Here is a 19,583-nt window from a genome sequence, read left to right on the forward strand (position 1 = left end):
CTCCATCTCATAAAACTCTGCCCCCACCAGTATGTGGTTAGAGTGCCTCGTAGCAGCTTCCGCTGATGTTGTTGTCTATCGGTTAAACCATAAAATGTGCATGAAGAGATGTTGGAGGCAGCAGCTGACAGACAAAAAAAGTGAGACGGTTTCGTGTAAAAAGCTTTTTTAATGCTAACTCATCCAAACTCGCTGAGATTTTGGCTTGATGCTAAAACCTTAATTCACAAGGACCAAAAACATTTTGTTCCAGGTTTTACCTTCATGAGAAACGCAAAGACTTCATTCTGCACCAGTATGCTGCAGGTGTAGCTGTCCGTGAACCCGCCCTCATCGCAGTTTTGTTCTTTGGACTTTAAATAATCTGCTGCTAAAACACATTTCTGAAAGAAGTTTGATGAGTTTATAACTGTGACATTTGAGTGCCCAAATAAAACCCTCCCTGATGTTGATGTGTTTTAACTGGGTTAAAACCCCGGTGGTTCCAGTTTTATTTGACACTCTGATCACATCTTATCAGTAAATAATCTACTCGGTGTTGCATGTGTTAGTGTATAAAGCTGCAGCCTCTGGGAGATGTTCCTCCCACATTCAGAAAGAAACAGGAAGCCAAAGTGTGAACGGCAGCAGGTTTAATGTCAAGCTGCTGCTTCAACACAAACATTTTTCACATCACACATGTCTTCAGTCAGCATCGCTGCTTATTTACTTTACAGGACAGTCCAGCTCCTTACTGTGAGTCCATTAAATAATCTGAATATCTGGAACACCCCACAGGTTAATCAGAACCTCTCAGCTGTTCAGATGTGACACACTGAAGTTCAGTCTCTGATATGAACGGGTCTTTACAGTGAAGACTTCTGAGCTCACTTCAAGTTCTTCTTCATCTGATGAGCAGAAACAGGAATCTGAGGCAGTTTTTCCACACAGGAGGCCGCATTCTTGATGTTTTTATGGAAGATTTCAATGACATCTCATGATCTTCCTCAGTTTTGTTTGCCCTAAAAGAGATGACACACCTGTGTCTAAGGCCAGTTAAACATGTTAAAACACTTGGTGGGATGTTTTCAGGGGGGTCAACCTCTGATCCCAGGCAGCCTCTTAATGATCTGATCATTTGAAATGTGTAAAGAAACATTTCAGGGATTTATCCAAATAAGGCGATTCAACTTTTGATGGTTGTTTCTCAACATAAACACTTTATAACCCGAAAAGCTTCCTGTTCTTCATCTTTTACATTAAGAGGAGATCGGCTACAACAAGTATTTAAAAGACCAAACATATCCATGCCTTGAGTTAACTCCTGACGGACCAAACCCTTTGACTGAGGAAGACCACAAAGTGTGACTGAAAGCTCCAGGAACACTCCTCGCAGAATCCTGGTTCTGCATAGCCCCGCTCAGCTGAACCGTTTTTAGACACAATATCTTCAGAGTTTACACTTATTGTCCTGATGAAAGCTCCAGAGCAGAGCTGGAGGTTTGTTCTTTGGAATCATTCATTCCTGCCGAAGCTTTTTCATTGGCCACAGGTTTGTATCCTTTACATCCTGAATGGTCAGTGTGACACTTCGGCAGTCTGTGGGTGGTTTGATTGCAGCAGTAGTAACAGCACTTGATCTGGCCGTGGTAGCCATGATCATGAGGTAATGCTGCATCAGTAGTCGTCGTAGCGATATGTGTTGGGGTAGGCGTAGTGGTAGTCGTAGCCATCAGACCGCTCTGTTTTGGTCTGCAGTGGTTCAGGCTGAAACGACAGAGACTTGATGACTCCACCCGATTCATCCGTCACCTTCACCTCTGTGGAGTATGAGGAAGAGGAGACATCGTCCAGCAGGGAGGAACAGCCAGGGAGGCCGGAGGGTTTGGAGGGAGCACAGGGCTGGTAGGACGAGAGGCCAACAGCAGGCTTGGGACAGGACTGGTAAGGAGGCAGGGCCGCAGAAGGCTTTGGACAGGGCTGGTAGGAGACCTGAGGACGGACAAACATAGGGAGGTTTATTCTCCACCTACATGTTTACTGTTGCTACACTAGTCTGGGTTTCTGTTTCTGACACGGTTTACAGTGAAAACAGAGGCTCATTTACTATTAACACTGACCACAGTCAGTTACAAACGGTTTAGCTCATGACTGGTCACTTTCCTCAATCCTGAGGCAGTGAAAGAATTTCTGAAACACTCTGAAATCAGTGACTCCCAACAAAGTGACACACCTGAGCCTGATGACCCAAAAAAGTGGTCCACCTGACTCCTGGAGTCCCTAATAAATGTGACACACCTGACTCTGGAGGTCCCTAAAGGATGTGACACACCTGACTCCTGGGATCTCTAAGAGAAGTGACACACCTGAATCTCAGGGTCTGTGAAAGATGTGACACACCTGATTCTTAAGGTCCCTAAAGGATGTGACACACCTGACTCCTGGGATCTCTAAGAGAAGTGACACACCTGAATCTCAGGGTCTGTGAAAGATGTGACACACCTGATTCTTGAGGTCCCTAAAAGATGTGAAACACCTGACTCTGGAGGTCCCTAAAAGATGTGAAACACCTGACTCCTGGAGTCCCTAATAAATGTGACACACCTGACTCTGGAGGTCCCTAAAGATGTGAAACACCTGACTCTGGAGGTCCCTAAAAGACATGACACATCTAACTCCCAAGGACCCTAAAATATGTGACACACCTGACTCCTTGGGTCCCCCAAAGATGTGACACACCTGACTCCTGGGGTCCCCCAAAGATGTGACACACACGACTCCAGATGTGACACCTGACTCTGTTGTGGAGAAAAGACCAGAGTAGTCGGTCTCATCTGGGCAGCCTCTTAGGGGATTTTATTATCAGACATACATGTTACACGGCGGCTTACAAGGAATTCCCAAAGACAGCAAATCGTGGTATTCTCTGATATTTTCTGATAACATTCTGTGCGTTCGTGGCCAAAACCCAATTTCTATCTGTTGCCACTGCAGCTTAGATTTCCACAAACATCTTCTGTTGTTGACCTTCCAAGAGAACACCCTAACACTGAGCAATATGTGAGAGGGAGCAGTGCCTTACCACTGCTTACGCCTGAGGTTCCTAAAAGATGTGGCACACCTGACTCCAGACTGCTGGGGTTCCTAAAAGATGTGGCACACCTGACTCCAGACTGCTGGGGTCCCTAAAAGATGTGGCACACCTGACTCCAGATGTGACACTGCTGGGGTCCCTAAAAGATGTGGCACACATGACTCCAGATGTGACACAGTGGGCTGCTGGGGTCCCTAAAAGATGTGGCACACCTGACTCCAGACTGCTGGGGTCCCTAAAAGATGTGACACACCTGACTCCAGACTGCTGGGGTCCCTAAAAGATGTGACACACCTGACTCCAGATGTGACACAGTGGACTGCTGGGGTCCCTAAAAGATGTGGCACACCTGACTCCAGATGTGACACAGTGGGCTGCTGGGGTCCCTAAAAGATGTGGCACACCTGACTCCAGATGTGACACAGTGGGCTGCTGGGGTCCCTAAAAGATGTGGCACACCTGACTCCAGATGTGACACAGTGGACTGCTGGGGTCCCTAAAAGATGTGGCACACCTGACTCCAGATGTGACACAGTGGACTGCTGGGGTCCCTAAAGGATGTGGCACACCTGACTCCAGACTGCTGGGGTCCCTAAAAGATGTGGCACACCTGACTCCAGATGTGACACAGTGGACTGCTGGGGTCCCTAAAAGATGTGGCACACCTGACTCCAGATGTGACACAGTGGACTGCTGGGGTCCCTAAAGGATGTGGCACACCTGACTCCAGACTGCTGGGGTCCCTAAAAGATGTGACACACCTGACTCCAGATGTGACAGTGGACTGCTGGGGTCCCTAAAAGATGTGACACACCTGACTCCAGATGTGACACAGTGGACTGCTGGGGTCCCTAAAAGATGTGACACACCTGACTCCAGATGTGACACAGTGGACTGCTGGGGTCCCTAAAAGATGTGACACACCTGACTCCAGATGTGACACAGTGGACTGCTGGGGTCCCTAAAAGATGTGGCACACCTGACTCCAGATGTGACACAGTGGACTGCTGGGGTCCCTAAAAGATGTGACACACCTGACTCCAGATGTGACACAGTGGACTGCTGGGGTCCCTAAAAGATGTGACACACCTGACTCCAGATGTGACACAGTGGACTGCTGGGGTCCCTAAAAGATGTGACACACCTGACTCCAGATGTGACACAGTGGACTGCTGGGGTCCCTAAAAGATGTGGCACACCTGACTCCAGATGTGACACAGTGGACTGCTGGGGTCCCTAAAAGATGTGACACACCTGACTCCAGATGTGACACAGTGGACTGCTGGGGTTCCTAAAAGATGTGGCACACCTGACTCCAGATGTGACACAGTGGACTGCTGGGGTCCCTAAAAGATGTGGCACACCTGACTCCAGATGTGACACAGTGGACTGCTGGGGTCCCTAAAAGATGTGGCACACCTGACTCCAGATGTGACACAGTGGACTGCTGGGGTCCCTAAAAGATGTGGCACACCTGACTCCAGATGTGACACAGTGGACTGCTGGGGTCCCTAAAAGATGTGACACACCTGACTCCAGATGTGACACAGTGGACTGCTGGGGTCCCTAAAAGATGTGGCACACCTGACTCCAGATGTGACACAGTGGACTGCTGGGGTCCCTAAAAGATGTGGCACACCTGACTCCAGATGTGACACAGTGGACTGCTGGGGTCCCTAACACAGTGGGCTGCTGGGGTCCCTAAAAGATGTGACACACCTGACTCCAGATGTGACACAGTGGACTGCTGGGGTCCCTAAAAGATGTGGCACACCTGACTCCAGACTGCTGGGGTCCCTAAAAGATGTGACACACCTGACTCCAGATGTGACACAGTGGACTGCTGGGGTCCCTAAAAGATGTGGCACACCTGACTCCAGATGTGACACAGTGGACTGCTGGGGTCCCTAAAAGATGTGACACACCTGACTCCAGATGTGACACAGTGGGCTGCTGGGGTCCCTAAAAGATGTGACACACCTGACTCCAGATGTGACACAGTGGACTGCTGGGGTCCCTAAAAGATGTGACACACCTGACTCCAGATGTGACACAGTGGGCTGCTGGGGTCCCTAAAAGATGTGGCACACCTGACTCCAGATGTGACACAGTGGGCAGCTGGGGTCCCTAAAAGATGTGACACACCTGACTCCAGATGTGACACAGTGGACTGCTGGGGTCCCTAAAAGATGTGGCACACCTGACTCCAGATGTGACACAGTGGACTGCTGGGGTCCCTAAAGGATGTGGCACACCTGACTCCAGATGTGACACAGTGGACTGCTGGGGTCCCTAAAAGATGTGACACACCTGACTCCAGACTGCTGGGGTCCCTAAAAGATGTGGCACACCTGACTCCAGATGTGACACAGTGGACTGCTGGGGTCCCTAAAAGATGTGACACACCTGACTCCAGATGTGACACAGTGGACTGCTGGGGTCCCTAAAAGATGTGGCACACCTGACTCCAGATGTGACACAGTGGACTGCTGGGGTCCCTAAAAGATGTGGCACACCTGACTCCAGATGTGACACAGTGGACTGCTGGGGTCCCTAAAAGATGTGACACACCTGACTCCAGATGTGACACAGTGGGCTGCTGGGGTCCCTAAAAGATGTGGCACACCTGACTCCAGATGTGACACAGTGGGCTGCTGGGGTCCCTAAAGGATGTGGCACACCTGACTCCAGATGTGACACAGTGGACTGCTGGGGTCCCTAAAAGATGTGACACACCTGACTCCAGACTGCTGGGGTCCCTAAAAGATGTGGCACACCTGACTCCAGATGTGACACAGTGGACTGCTGGGGTCCCTAAAAGATGTGACACACCTGACTCCAGATGTGACACAGTGGACTGCTGGGGTCCCTAAAAGATGTGGCACACCTGACTCCAGATGTGACACAGTGGACTGCTGGGGTCCCTAAAAGATGTGGCACACCTGACTCCAGATGTGACACAGTGGACTGCTGGGGTCCCTAAAGGATGTGGCACACCTGACTCCAGATGTGACACAGTGGACTGCTGGGGTCCCTAAAAGATGTGGCACACCTGACTCCAGATGTGACACAGTGGACTGCTGGGGTCCCTAAAAGATGTGGCACACCTGACTCCAGATGTGACACAGTGGGCTGCTGGGGTCCCTAAAGGATGTGGCACACCTGACTCCAGATGTGACACAGTGGGCTGCTGGGGTCCCTAAAGGATGTGGCACACCTGACTCCAGATGTGACACAGTGGACTGCTGGGGTCCCTAAAAGATGTGGCACACCTGACTCCAGATGTGACACAGTGGACTGCTGGGGTCCCTAAAAGATGTGGCACACCTGACTCCAGATGTGACACAGTGGACTGCTGGGGTCCCTAAAAGATGTGGCACACCTGACTCCAGATGTGACACAGTGGACTGCTGGGGTCCCTAAAGGATGTGACACCTTGATGAACTTTGCTCACCTTGGTTGTTGTGGTGATGATGGTCTGCAGTGCTGCAGGTGACCCCGGCGTGTTGCTGGGGTAACGGCAGGGGTACTCAGTGCTGTAGTAGTGGTGGTTATCACCATATGGGGCAGAGCTCTTCAGGAGCTCTTTCCAAGCTGGAGGGGACTTTGTTTGAGGGTCAAAGTTGGAAGAGGATGAGGATAGAGGAGCTGATGATGAAGAGGGGGTTGAGGAGGAGCCCATGACCGGTGCCACCCTACAAACAAGCCAAAAGCTGGTTTATACTTAATTACGCCATGAAGATCTGGTTAATTCAGTCAGAATCTGGTTTGGATCTGTTCACACTGATTAGAACGGGTCTGGAACGCATGTGTCTGATGCTCACCTGGGATCACAGAGGTCAGAGGTCACAGGATATGAAGGTGAGGCTAGGTACCCTTGGAAGTCGTAGCTGGGCCGGGTCATGTAAAGCCTGGGATTGGCTGGTTTCTGTAGTGTGGGGGGAGCCTCTCCCAGTGCATTGTGGGGGTTGTAGTAGGGTTCTGGGCTTTGGAATGCTGGATAATGCTGTGGGAAGTTGGGCTCAATAAAGGAAATCCTGTCTGATGGTTCCACACAGAGAAGGGCGGGGCCCAGAGACTGAAACAACAAACAACAAATAAACAGTAAACAAATGACATCAATACACCAAAAGCACAGCTGTCTTTGTCGAGGTCGACCTGTGTTTCGATGAGTCGTCTCTTAGGTGTGAACGGGGGTGAGCTGACTCGTCTCTTTATTGAACTTCTTCTGGCTTCAGTTTCAGATTTGGATTCTGGTCTTGGATGATCATGAATCCCTTTAGCCTGGAAGACCATTTAAACAACAATAAGAACTAGATCAACAACAGAAGAAACTCGTCTAGAGTTCAGAATCAAAGTCAGATCAGTTCCTGCTGAGACTGTGATGATCCATTTCTGATTTAGACATTATTCTCTGCATAATGCTGAATACAGAAGTCCAGATGTGGTTTACATGTGTGTACACCCTCAGGATCTGGTTTAGTTTTGTTCCTGATTGGGTTTGGACATTATAGATGGCTAAATGTTTAGCACCTTGGTCTATGTTGATGAGTCAGATGAGGATGAAAGTATTACCTGGAAGAAGATGGCCTTTCCATCGACTCTCCAGAAGTTGGTGACAGGGTAACCACTGTGACCGCGACACGGCATCAGCTCCAAAGCAGCGTTACAGCTTGGACATAACTTCTCTGAAACGCAAACAATCTGGTCAAGAAAGCAGAGTCAGAGGGAAGTACCATGAAGAGAGATCAGTGTCTAAAAATCTGAGTTTTAGCTGATCACCTGCTCCGGAGCAGTTTTAACTTCAGAAAATCAATCATTCAGCCAAAGGTTGGTTAGTGAGCCACATTTAGATATTGATCAAATGTTGGTGGTTTAATCCACAAATTTAACCTCAAACCATGTTGATTCATGGATGTTAATCTGAACTAAGAATTCGCCCTTTGGACCAGAACCAGAACAGGTTAAATATTCAAACCTACTGACCCACCAAAGCTTCTATACGTTTCATATCTGGTTCTGATCTAACAACAGATCCATTATCCTGCTGAAATCTGATCTAACAAGGATCAGAACTTTCATCAGTTTGGGCCCATATATCAAAGAATATTCAATCAATAACCTTTTCTTTGTTGGAGGTGATTTCCAACAGTGTCAGAGCTAAATGTTCAAAACTGTTGTAGATCCTCTCTGAGAGGAGGAGGGAACACATGAAGCGGTTCTGGTTCAGGACTTTCTTACTCTGCTGTTTCTGCCGGGCCTTATCACAGATGGCAGGTCGGAGCTGCAGCCTGGATCCATCCGGCAGGGTGCAGCCGCGGGAACAGACCACCACACCCAGACAGGACTTCTTCAGGATCTGGCAGTTGTGGTTGTTGGTGTTTCTCATGGCCCAGCCGGACAGATGCCGCTGAGCATTCTTATCTTCAGCTTCAACATACAGAAACATCGAGGTTCAGATGGTGCCTCGGATTGGCTGATTTTACAGTCCTAAACTCTTTTTGAACAGGGCCTTTAAGACCAACTATACATGTCTGAAATCCACAACTTATCGATGTTTTAAACCATCTTAGACATCAGACTTTAAATGTTCATGCAGGTCTCTAAATACATAATGGACACAAAAAGGCATTTTATCTATCACTATCTACATGTAATTCTATAACTATCACCCAGTTTCACCCAGATAAGCTGAAATCCTAAATATCTGAGCTAAATGCTAATTGAAGCTGATCGCGTTGCATGAAGACAGAATAAAGAGAGAACTTAGGAGTCATAACTAACAACTTCCCATCACACATGAGATTCATGACGTTGTTTCTCACCACTATAGATGTACCGGACGTAACCGTCAGTCCACTCCTGGAACGGGTCGAACTGCTTCATGTCCTGACAGAAACAGGCAGGTTAACCTTTGAATGATTTGGGTCTTTTTTAATCGTCTAACGACTGATTTCATGCTTGTTCCACTCATTAAATCCAAAACTAAGACATGACAGGAAAACAACTTGTTTTCACGCCCAACTTGTCCCAAGTTATCATAAGATGTGTGACATGGAAAATATCAGAGAAGCTTTTTGTGATTAAATCCATTTGTTGTGTATCAGAGGAAGAAACCATTGTTTTTCTTACCCTAACATAGTAAACCTAATGGCTCAAAAAGAAGTACGGTGGAAGAAAGTCCAAAAGAAAAAGAGGATGTGGAAAACCAAAGTGTCAGAGTGGAAGCTGGGCCTCGTGTTGGGAGACAGGTGACTGTCCTCCACCTGACTGACTTCCACGGTCTGTGTTAGTCGGTGATAACCCAGCTCTATATAATGATGCTTTCCTGTCAGCCCTGGAGCAGCTGGTGCAATCCTTACTGCCACAGAAGCACAACCTTGTCTTATGGCAGAGCTACAGCTTCAATGCGTACAACACTGGACAATGTTGCCCTCTGAAAAGGAAGGTAATCAGTCAGAAGAGGTTGGCTCCTTGGTATAATTCACAGCTGCTTTAAAGCAGACTGAAGAAAGCTGGAGAGACAGCGGCCTTTAATTTAGAAGAGTCTCCATTAGTCTGGAAAGATAGTTTAATAACGTATAAGAAAGCACTTAAAGCTAGAACTACTTATTATTCATCACTGATAGAAGAGAATAAGAATAATCCCAGGTTTCTCTTCAGCGCTGTAGCCAGAATAATCCCAGGTTTCTCTTCAGCGCTGCAGCCAGAATAATCCCAGGTTTCTCTTCAGCACTGTTGCCAGGCTGACAAAGAGTCCGAGCTCTGCTGAGCCATGTATTCCTTTAACTCTCAGCAGGATTAACCTTTTATTTGTTTTGTTTATTTAAGTATTGTTTAGGTACTAATAGTTTACTGAGTACCCGAAACAAGTTTAGATGGAGTTTAGATAAATAGTTTTATTCTATAATTACTATAAGTTTGAACAATCCATCCATCCATCTGTTTTCTATTAATCCATCGATTGGTTTGAATGGGCGGCTGGAGCCTATCCCAGCGGGTGAGACACGGGATACATCCTGGACAGGTCCTGGTTTTACATCCGTTCTGGAACTTTTTATTGATTTTTTGTTTTGCTAAAGTCAAAAAGCCTCTCACACTGTACTTATTTCAATGATGAATTTGAATTCATAATGAATTACTCTAAACTAATTTCAGGTGATTTTTTATTTTCTTGTAACTCACAAGAACAATAAAATGCTAAAAACCATCTTTGCAGCAGTGACTGTTTTCAGTGAGATAAATCTGAACTGATCTGAGCTCAGGCAGGTTTACATCCATTCATTTTAATACGATGCACTGAAAAAGGTGGGGAGCAACACATCAGAGGGCTAACTCAGGAATAAAACGGATTTCTCGGACCGCCTTCTTCACCATTAGAAGTTTCCTGTGTCAACGTGATGCAGAAAAACTGGTCGTTTTTTTTTCTGTCAGAGCAGAAACACACAAATGTTTTTTTAAACTGAGGAAGCGTCACTTTAGCTTTTTAACTGTTGGAGTTCACAGTTTTTCATGAATCCTCACAGCAGCATGATGATTTATTCTGGTTTCTGTTCCACAGAGTAGGAAAAGCTGGGATCAGACTATTATCTGGATTCACTACAGTCTCTCAGCATCAGCACAGGAAGGCTGTAGTTAACCATCTGCCAATTCATCTTTATCTTTTATATAGTTTTATTATGATTTACGTAGCCTCTTAAATCTATTTATGGAGTCCTTTTGCTGTTTATTGAATGTTTGATTGCACTTTAAATGTCTTTGATAGCAGCTGAAAACATGCTGCTAAATTGTGTCTCATTATTTATAACAATGACAGGAAAGTTTCCACTGAAACATTGAGCTGTTCGGAGAAAAAAACCCGTGAAAATCTCTGCTTCATGAAGGCGCCACATCTCTATTTCCACCTCAGCGACAGAGAAAGATGAACGGCCTCCACTCTTTCATGTATCACTTTAAACACAACCCGCACAGAATCAGCTGCTTCTCACCAGAAAACATTAAAACATTTGAAGGAAATATTGAAGCTGCTGTGTTTTTGGATCGGAAAAAGGATTTTCATCCAGTTTAACTGAAAACTTTTAAAATGCAGTCTCTGAAATCACCATCATGGTTTAACTGAATATTGTGTTTATAATGTTAAATGTCTTGAAACAGGAGTTTCCATTTTAGGCGTTTTACTCTGTATTTTAATCATCTCTCAGATGTATCGTGGCATGATTCTGGTCAAACTTACCTAAGAGTTAACCTCATATTTAGAGAAAGTATCTCCTGTCGAACTCTAAATACCAAGAAATGAATTAATTAAAAAGCCACCTGAACCTGATTCCTTGAAGGATTGAATTAAAGTTTATCTCATTGAACTAGAAACGGAGCAGAAATATTTGTGTAATTTCAGACTCTCAGCTCCATTAAAAAGCCACGATAAAAGGATCTAACTGCTTTAAGACAGTTAGAAACTATTTGATATTTCACTGTTTGACTTTTATTTATCAACATTTATCACATGGTTTAACTGGCAGAGCTACAGTTAAAGCCATGAATCATCAACCATATATCCACTACAGTCAAGCATTAAAGATTACAGAGAGATGATAACTCTATCATCGCTGTCACATTTTAAGGAAATATAAAATTCTAAGTTTTTTTTAACTGTATTGATTTCCATGAAGTTAAATTTGTTTAAATGGACGTCCTCTGCACTGAAATCCACAGACATGCAGCAGATCTGCAGCTGCTTCAGGTTTTAAAGTCTCATTCTGTCTCATTCAGATGCTGTGATAAAAGTTAAGACTGTTGAGCTTTAAATATCTGAGAACCTTTACCGACAATAAACTTAATCTTGAATCAGACTGTTAAGCTGTGAGTAAAAAGGCTCAGCAGCTTCTGTGTGTCCACGAAAACTTTCACACTGATCGCACCATAATGACCTGCTTCCACTGAGCCATTTCCCTAAAGAGAAGACTTTCGGCCCCAGTTTAGGCCCTAAAGAGAAGACTTTTGGGCCCAGTTTAGGCCATAAAGTGAAGACTTTCGGACCCAGTTTAGGCCTTAAAGTGAAGACTTTTGGGCCCAGTTTAGGCCCTGAAGTGAAGACTTTCGGACCCAGTTTAGGCCCTAAAGTGAAGACTTTCGGCCCCAGTTTAGGCCCTAAAGAGAAGACTTTTGGGCCCAGTTTAGGCCATAAAGTGAAGACTTTCGGACCCAGTTTAGGCCTTAAAGTGAAGACTTTTGGGCCCAGTTTAGGCCCTGAAGTGAAGACTTTCGGACCCAGTTTAGGCCCTAAAGTGAAGACTTTTGGCCCCAGTTTAGGCCCTAAAGAGAAGACTTTTGGGCCCAGTTTAGGCCATAAAGTGAAGACTTTCGGACCCAGTTTAGGCCTTAAAGTGAAGACTTTTGGGCCCAGTTTAGGCCCTGAAGTGAAGACTTTCGGACCCAGTTTAGGCCCTAAAGTGAAGACTTTCGGCCCCAGTTTAGGCCCTAAAGCGAAGACTTTTGGCCCCAGTTTAGGCCCTGAAGTGAAGACTTTCGGACCCAGTTTAGGCCCTGAAGTCAAGACTTTTGGGCCCAGTTTAGGCCTTAAAGCGAAGACTTTCGGCCCCAGTTTAGGCCCTAAAGTCAAGACTTTTGGGCCCAGTTTAGGCCTTAAAGCGAAGACTTTCGGCCCCAGTTTAGGCCCTAAAGTGAAGACTTTCGGCCCCAGTTTAGGCCCTAAAGTGAAGACTTTCGGACCCAGTTTAGGCCCTGAAGTGAAGACTTTCGGCCCCAGTTTAGGCCCTAAAGTCAAGACTTTTGGGCCCAGTTTAGGCCTTAAAGCGAAGACTTTCGGCCCCAGTTTAGGCCCTAAAGTGAAGACTTTCGGCCCCAGTTTAGGCCCTAAAATGAAGACTTTCGGCCCCAGTTTAGGCCCTAAAGTGAAGACTTTCGGCCCCAGTTTAGGCCCTGAAGTGAAGACTTTCGGCCCCAGTTTAGACCCTAAAGTGAAGACTTTCGGACCCAGTTTAGGCCCTAAAGTGAAGACTTTCGGCCCCAGTTTAGGCCTTAAAGTGAAGACTTTTGGCCCCAGTTTAGGCCCTAAAGTGAAGACTTTCGGACCCAGTTTAGGCCCTAAAGAGAAGACTTTCGGCCCTAGTTTAGGCCCTGAAGTGAAGACTTTCGGCCCCAGTTTAGGCCCTAAAGTGAAGACTTTCGGACCCAGTTTAGGCCCTGAAGCGAAGACTTTCGGCCCTAGTTTAGGCCCTGAAGTGAAGACTTTCGGCCCCAGTTTAGGCCCTAAAGTGAAGACTTTCGGCCCCAGTTTAGGCCATAAAGTGAAGACTTTCGGCCCCAGTTTAGGCCTTAAAGTGAAGACTTTCGGCCCCAGTTTAGGCCCTAAAGTGAAGACTTTCGGCCCCAGTTTAGGCCCTGAAGTGAAGACTTTCGGCCCCAGTTTAGACCCTAAAGTGAAGACTTTCGGACCCAGTTTAGGCCCTAAAGTGAAGACTTTCGGCCCCAGTTTAGGCCTTAAAGTGAAGACTTTTGGCCCCAGTTTAGGCCCTAAAGTGAAGACTTTCGGCCCCAGTTTAGGCCCTAAAGCGAAGACTTTCGGACCCAGTTTAGGCCCTAAAGAGAAGACTTTCGGCCCTAGTTTAGGCCCTGAAGTGAAGACTTTCGGCCCCAGTTTAGGCCCTAAAGTGAAGACTTTCGGACCCAGTTTAGGCCCTGAAGCGAAGACTTTCGGCCCTAGTTTAGGCCCTGAAGTGAAGACTTTCGGCCCCAGTTTAGGCCCTAAAGTGAAGACTTTCGGCCCCAGTTTAGGCCCTGAAGTGAAGACTTTCGGACCCAGTTTAGGCCCTAAAGTGAAGACTTTCGGCCCCAGTTTAGGCCCTAAAGTGAAGACTTTCGGCCCCAGTTTAGGCCCTAAAGTGAAGCGTTTCGGCCCCAGTTTAGGCCCTAAAGAGAAGACTTTCGGCCCCAGTTTAGGCCCTAAAGTGAAGACTTTCGGTCCCAGTTTAGGCCCTAAAGCGAAGACTTTCGGACCCAGTTTAGCCCCTAAAGCGAAGACTTTCGGCCCTAGTTTAGGCCCTAAAGTGAAGACTTTCGGACCCAGTTTAGGCCATAAAGTGAAGATTTTCAGCCCCAGTTTAGGCCCTGAAGGGAAGACTTTCGGCCCCAGTTTAGACCCTAAAGTGAAGACTTTCGGCCCCAGTTTAGGCCCTGAAGGGAAGACTTTCGGCCCCAGTTTAGACCCTAAAGTGAAGACTTTCGGCCCTAGTTTAGGCCCTAAAGTGAAGACTTTCGGACCCAGTTTAGGCCATAAAGTGAAGATTTTCAGCCCCAGTTTAGGCCCTGAAGGGAAGACTTTCGGCCCCAGTTTAGACCCTAAAGTGAAGACTTTCGGCCCCAGTTTAGGCCCTGAAGGGAAGACTTTCGGCCCCAGTTTAGACCCTAAAGTGAAGACTTTCGGCCCCAGTTTAGGCCCTAAAGCGAAGACTTTCGGCCCCAGTTTAGGCCCTGAAGTGAAGACTTTCGGCCCCAGTTTAGACCATAAAGGGAAGACTTTCGGACCCAGTTTAGGCCCTAAAGTGAAGACTTTCGGACCCAGTTTAGGCCCTAAAGTGAAGACTTTCGGCCCCAGTTTAGGCCCTAAAGTGAAGACTTTCGGCCCCAGTTTAGGCCCTAAAGTGAAGACTTTCGGACCCAGTTTAGGCCCTAAAGTGAAGACTTTCGGACCCAGTTTAGGCCCTAAAGTGAAGACTTTCGGCCCCAGTTTAGGCCCTAAAGTGAAGACTTTCGGCCCCAGTTTAGGCCCTAAAGTGAAGACTTTCGGCCCCAGTTTAGGCCCTAAAGTGAAGACTTTCGGACCCAGTTTAGGCCCTAAAGTGAAGACTTTTGGCCCCAGTTTAGGCCCTAAAGTGAAGACTTTCGGCCCCAGTTTAGGCCCTGAAGTGAAGACTTTCGGCCCCAGTTTAGGCCCTAAAGTGAAGACTTTCGGACCCAGTTTAGGCCCTGAAGTGAAGACTTTCGGCCCCAGTTTAGACCATAAAGTGAAGACTTTCGGCCCCAGTTTAGGCCCTAAAGTGAAGACTTTCGGCCCCAGTTTAGGCCCTAAAGTGAAGCGTTTCGGCCCCAGTTTAGGCCCTAAAGAGAAGACTTTCGGCCCCAGTTTAGGCCCTAAAGTGAAGACTTTCGGTCCCAGTTTAGGCCCTAAAGCGAAGACTTTCGGACCCAGTTTAGCCCCTAAAGCGAAGACTTTCGGCCCTAGTTTAGGCCCTAAAGTGAAGACTTTCGGACCCAGTTTAGGCCATAAAGTGAAGATTTTCAGCCCCAGTTTAGGCCCTGAAGGGAAGACTTTCGGCCCCAGTTTAGACCCTAAAGTGAAGACTTTCGGCCCCAGTTTAGGCCCTGAAGGGAAGACTTTCGGCCCCAGTTTAGACCCTAAAGTGAAGACTTTCGGCCCTAGTTTAGGCCCTAAAGTGAAGACTTTCGGACCCAGTTTAGGCCATAAAGTGAAGATTTTCGGCCCCAGTTTAGGCCCTGAAGGGAAGACTTTCGGCCCCAGTTTAGACCCTAAAGTGAAGACTTTCGGCCCCAGTTTAGGCCCTGAAGGGAAGACTTTCGGCCCCAGTTTAGACCCTAAAGTGAAGACTTTCGGCCCCAGTTTAGGCCCTAAAGCGAAGACTTTCGGCCCCAGTTTAGGCCCTGAAGTGAAGACTTTCGGCCCCAGTTTAGACCATAAAGGGAAGACTTTCGGACCCAGTTTAGGCCCTAAAGTGAAGACTTTCGGACCCAGTTTAGGCCCTAAAGTGAAGACTTTCGGCCCCAGTTTAGGCCCTAAAGTGAAGACTTTCGGCCCCAGTTTAGGCCCTAAAGTGAAGACTTTCGGACCCAGTTTAGGCCCTAAAGTGAAGACTTTCGGACCCAGTTTAGGCCCTAAAGTGAAGACTTTCGGCCCCAGTTTAGGCCCTAAAGTGAAGACTTTCGGCCCCAGTTTAGGCCCTAAAGTGAAGACTTTCGGCCCCAGTTTAGGCCCTAAAGTGAAGACTTTCGGACCCAGTTTAGGCCCTAAAGTGAAGACTTTTGGCCCCAGTTTAGGCCCTAAAGTGAAGACTTTCGGCCCCAGTTTAGGCCCTGAAGTGAAGACTTTCGGCCCCAGTTTAGGCCCTAAAGTGAAGACTTTCGGACCCAGTTTAGGCCCTGAAGTGAAGACTTTCGGCCCCAGTTTAGACCATAAAGTGAAGACTTTCGGCCCCAGTTTAGGCCCTAAAGTGAAGACTTTCGGCCCCAGTTTAGGCCCTAAAGTGAAGACTTTCGGCCCCAGTTTAGGCCCTGAAGTGAAGACTTTCGGCCCCAGTTTAGGCCCTAAAGTGAAGACTTTCGGACCCAGTTTAGGCCCTAAAGTGAAGCATTCAGGGAGGATGACTTCCTGTAGCAAAGCTTTGGGGTCCCTGAGGTTCTGCAGATGCTCCAGGACCTTCTGCTGCCATGTGAAAATCAATCAGAGATATTGATCAGTGTGGGAATTTATTCCAGATTAGCTGAGAATATCACCTTCACCATTTTGGTTTCAGTAAAAACAAAAGAAACCAGTATAAAAACCAGTTTTTCTGTTTGAGCAACAACACTGGAAAGAGTTGAGTCAGCAACAACCTTCAGATGACCTTCAGAAAACCTTTAAGCTGTTCAGCCCTGGAGTCTTTCTGGGGTTTCTCTACTATTACAAACTGTGTAATCCATCTTGGTATGAAAGTAAAGCGAACACCTGTGAGACTTCATCTGAGCCAGATTAAACCGGATGTTTCCCTCCCGAAGACAGATTTTATGAAAACAAGCTTCACTGTCAGATTTATCAGATTTACTGAGACAAAGCTGGAAGTAAAACCAAAAAATAAGTTGTTTCTGTTGGAGTTCCTCGATTTCAGTTCGCTGTTTATTTAACAAACTGCCTCCAGAAAAATTCTAAAAGTCTAAATATGGGAAAAGATTCAAACATTAAACTGAGTTCTGAGGCTTTAAATCAGTCCAACGGACGCAGGATCCAGAGCTGATCTGATGCTGACTGATTACTGATCAATACTTGAATTCATTTTCCTTCTAAACAGTCAAACGGAACATTTTTGATTTGGAATTAAGAAACTTTTCCAGTTTTTTTTTATGAGCCTTCATCTCAGCCTCCTCCTCATCACCCGAGTGACTCCAGCCTCCAACCAAATGGCTGAAATCTTGTAGAATTGAATGAAATCCTGTTTGAATTCGTCTTTAACTCTAAGTTAAATTAGCTGTTTAACTCATTAACATCCTGCTTTCACATTTTATCAAAGGTTTTTGGATGAAAACCTTCCGAAACATCTCTAAAACTTAGATTTAAAGCATGATTTATGACATCACTTTTCATACATTTACATCAGAAGTCTTTCTTGAAAAAAGCTTAAAGATTATTATTGGACATAAAAAATTTGAATTAATTTAATTTCCAACAAAATTCAATTTGATTTGTACATTTTTTACAGAATTTAAATACGTTCATTTTTCTCCTTCTTCTGTTTAAATATTTTTGTCTCCACCAAACTCTGTGGAATTAAATTAAATTAAATTATGTTTGCATAAAAATTATTTTAATGTTTCCACAGTTTTATATATTTTAAAAGTAAAATTTCTTCTGATTTGTTGAACTTGTTGAATTGAAGAAGAATCGCTTTCCTGTCCGACTCCTTCTTCTCTTTAAGTATTTTTTTCTCCACCAAACTCTGTAGAAATTCTGTGGAATTTAATGAAATTTGTGTATTAAAGAATAAATTAGTTCTAACTTTCTGAACTAAATGAATTAATTTAAAGTCCAAACGAACTCCTTCTTAGTCTGTTTGGATATTTCTGTTCTGCTCAGCCTGTCCGAACCCAACCGAACCCTCTAACCCGTCTCCACCCAAATTTAGACTCTTTAACAGAATCATATAAATATGCTTCGTGTTAATTTCCTCTGAAGGTTCATTTCTGATGTTCTGACACATTTTTCCTGATGAATCTCAATCTGCGCGCGAGATTCACACAATTTAAGAAAGACGGATTCTTCTTCTGTGGTAAATCTTTCATCCCAGTTTTATTTGATTTTATTTTTAATAATTTTCTTATTAATCATATTTGTTCTTTTTGTTATTTCACACTTTGTGTCGCGCGCTGTTTTCCAGCTCCTCCATTATTATACTTTTTGGCTCAGTTCGGCCTCACATTCAGAACATTTTGGTCTTCTCGGTTTTTCTTGTTTTTCTTTCATTTTCACTTTAAAAAGTCCAACGGAACCAACTCAGCTGATAAACATGACGTCAGAGAGGTTATGATCGATCAGTCGGTTCCTGCTGGATGAAACGGAGCAGCTCCGACACAAACAGAACCGAGCCGCTGTGCTCCATCAGCCTGTTACCTGCGGCAGTTTGGGGTCGTTGATGTCCCACGTTAACTTCATCCCGACCGAACACACGCAGTCCGCCTCGTCGCGCTCCTCCGCTCGGGACATGCTCCTGATCCCGGTCCGGATCCTGGCCCTGGCCCCTCTTTCTACTGGCACTGATCCGGATCCTCTGAGTCCAGGTTCCGCTCAGACAGAATACTCAGAATTAAATAAACTGTTTTACTGAGAACCGGAAGGAACGACTTTAAAGTTTTAGGTTTTGAATGAAAACGTTAAAATCCGCGCGCGGCTTCTCCTGACAGCAGTGTCGCTCCACAGGGCTTCAGGTGGGACTGAGAGCGCAGGTGAGACGGGCCGGAGCCGCGGAGGGTGGGGGGGTGGGAGTGGGCGGGGGGAGGAGACAAAGAGAAAAAAGAAAAAAGAAAGAAAGAAACTGCAGATTAAAGTCGCTGCTGTTTCTCATCACTTTTATTCAGGTAAAACTAACAAATGTCAAAGTTAAAGTTCAAGTAATTAACGTCCAATCAAAAAAGTCTCCGAGCTAAGAAAACCAAGGAATAGCATCAAAACTTCTCTCTGATCCTGAGCTGCAGGAGGCGACCGTGGAGAGAAAAAACTCCTTTTAACAGGAAGAAACCTCCATCCGAACCAGAACCAGGAAGAAACCTCCATCAGAACCAGAACCAGGAAGAAACCTCCATCAGAACCAGAACCAGGAAGGGTCCATCTGCCTGGACCAGCTGGGGCTGAGAGGACAGGAAAGAGGGGACAACAAGCAGCGTAACACCAGGCCAGAGACACCTGCTGAGAGAGAGAAACACAAGTTAATGACAGCAATGATGTCATCTGTACATGGAGGGAGGAGAGGTGCATCATGGGAGCTCCCCCAGCAGGCTGGGCCTATAGCAGCAGAACATGGAGGGAGGAAAGGTGCATCATGGGAGCTCCCCCAGCAGGCTGGGCCTATAGCAGCAGAACTATGGGATGTTTCAGGCTCACCTGAGCCATCCCTAACTATAAGCTTTATCAGAAAGGAAAGTTTCAGCCTGATCTTAAAGGTAGAGAGGGTGTCTGCTTCCTGAAGCCAAACTGGCAGCTGGTTCCACAGAGAGGGGCCTGATAACTGAA

The 19,583-nt window shown here is 46.2% G+C and overlaps 1 protein-coding gene across 2 annotated transcripts; it reads right to left on the bottom strand.

The window, feature by feature from the left end:
* Positions 1-1,561: 1,561 nt before the first annotated feature.
* gcm2 (glial cells missing transcription factor 2) lies at positions 1,562-18,678 on the bottom strand. Of its 2 annotated transcripts, XM_072379004.1 has the most exons (9): positions 18,468-18,678; positions 8,899-8,962; positions 8,315-8,503; positions 7,649-7,761; positions 7,232-7,357; positions 6,898-7,151; positions 6,528-6,768; positions 2,685-2,777; positions 1,562-1,971 (listed from the first exon to the last, which is right to left on the bottom strand). In XM_072379004.1, the coding sequence occupies exons 1-9, from the start codon at positions 18,558-18,560 to the stop codon at positions 1,657-1,659; spliced, it is 1,488 nt and encodes a 495-aa protein (XP_072235105.1). In that variant the 5' UTR covers positions 18,561-18,678; the 3' UTR covers positions 1,562-1,656. The 2 variants fall into 2 exon arrangements, with proteins under 2 accessions (XP_072235105.1, XP_072235106.1); XM_072379005.1 differs by lacking the exon at positions 2,685-2,777.
* Positions 18,679-19,583: the final 905 nt, after the last annotated feature.

The sequence above is a fragment of the Leuresthes tenuis genome, unplaced genomic scaffold (genome assembly GCF_036924035.1).
Source record: "Leuresthes tenuis unplaced genomic scaffold, fLeuTen1.0.hap1 SCAF_24, whole genome shotgun sequence".
In the NCBI taxonomy this organism is placed as follows: Eukaryota; Metazoa; Chordata; class Actinopteri; order Atheriniformes; family Atherinopsidae; genus Leuresthes; species Leuresthes tenuis.

What these genes read in the sequence shown, in the direction of transcription:
- gcm2 (XM_072379004.1), bottom strand. Translation starts at nt 18,560, where the DNA reads ATGTCCCGAGCGGAGGAGCGCGACGAGGCGGACTGCGTGTGTTCGGTC. An exon ending in ACGACCCCAAACTGCCGCAG is followed by an intron (nt 8,963 to 18,467) that starts GTAACAGGCTGA and finishes TGTTTCTGTCAG; the next exon opens with GACATGAAGCAGTTCGACCC. An exon ending in GAAAGGCCATCTTCTTCCAG is followed by an intron (nt 7,358 to 7,648) that starts GTAATACTTTCA and finishes ATGGTCTTCCAG; the next exon opens with GCTAAAGGGATTCATGATCA.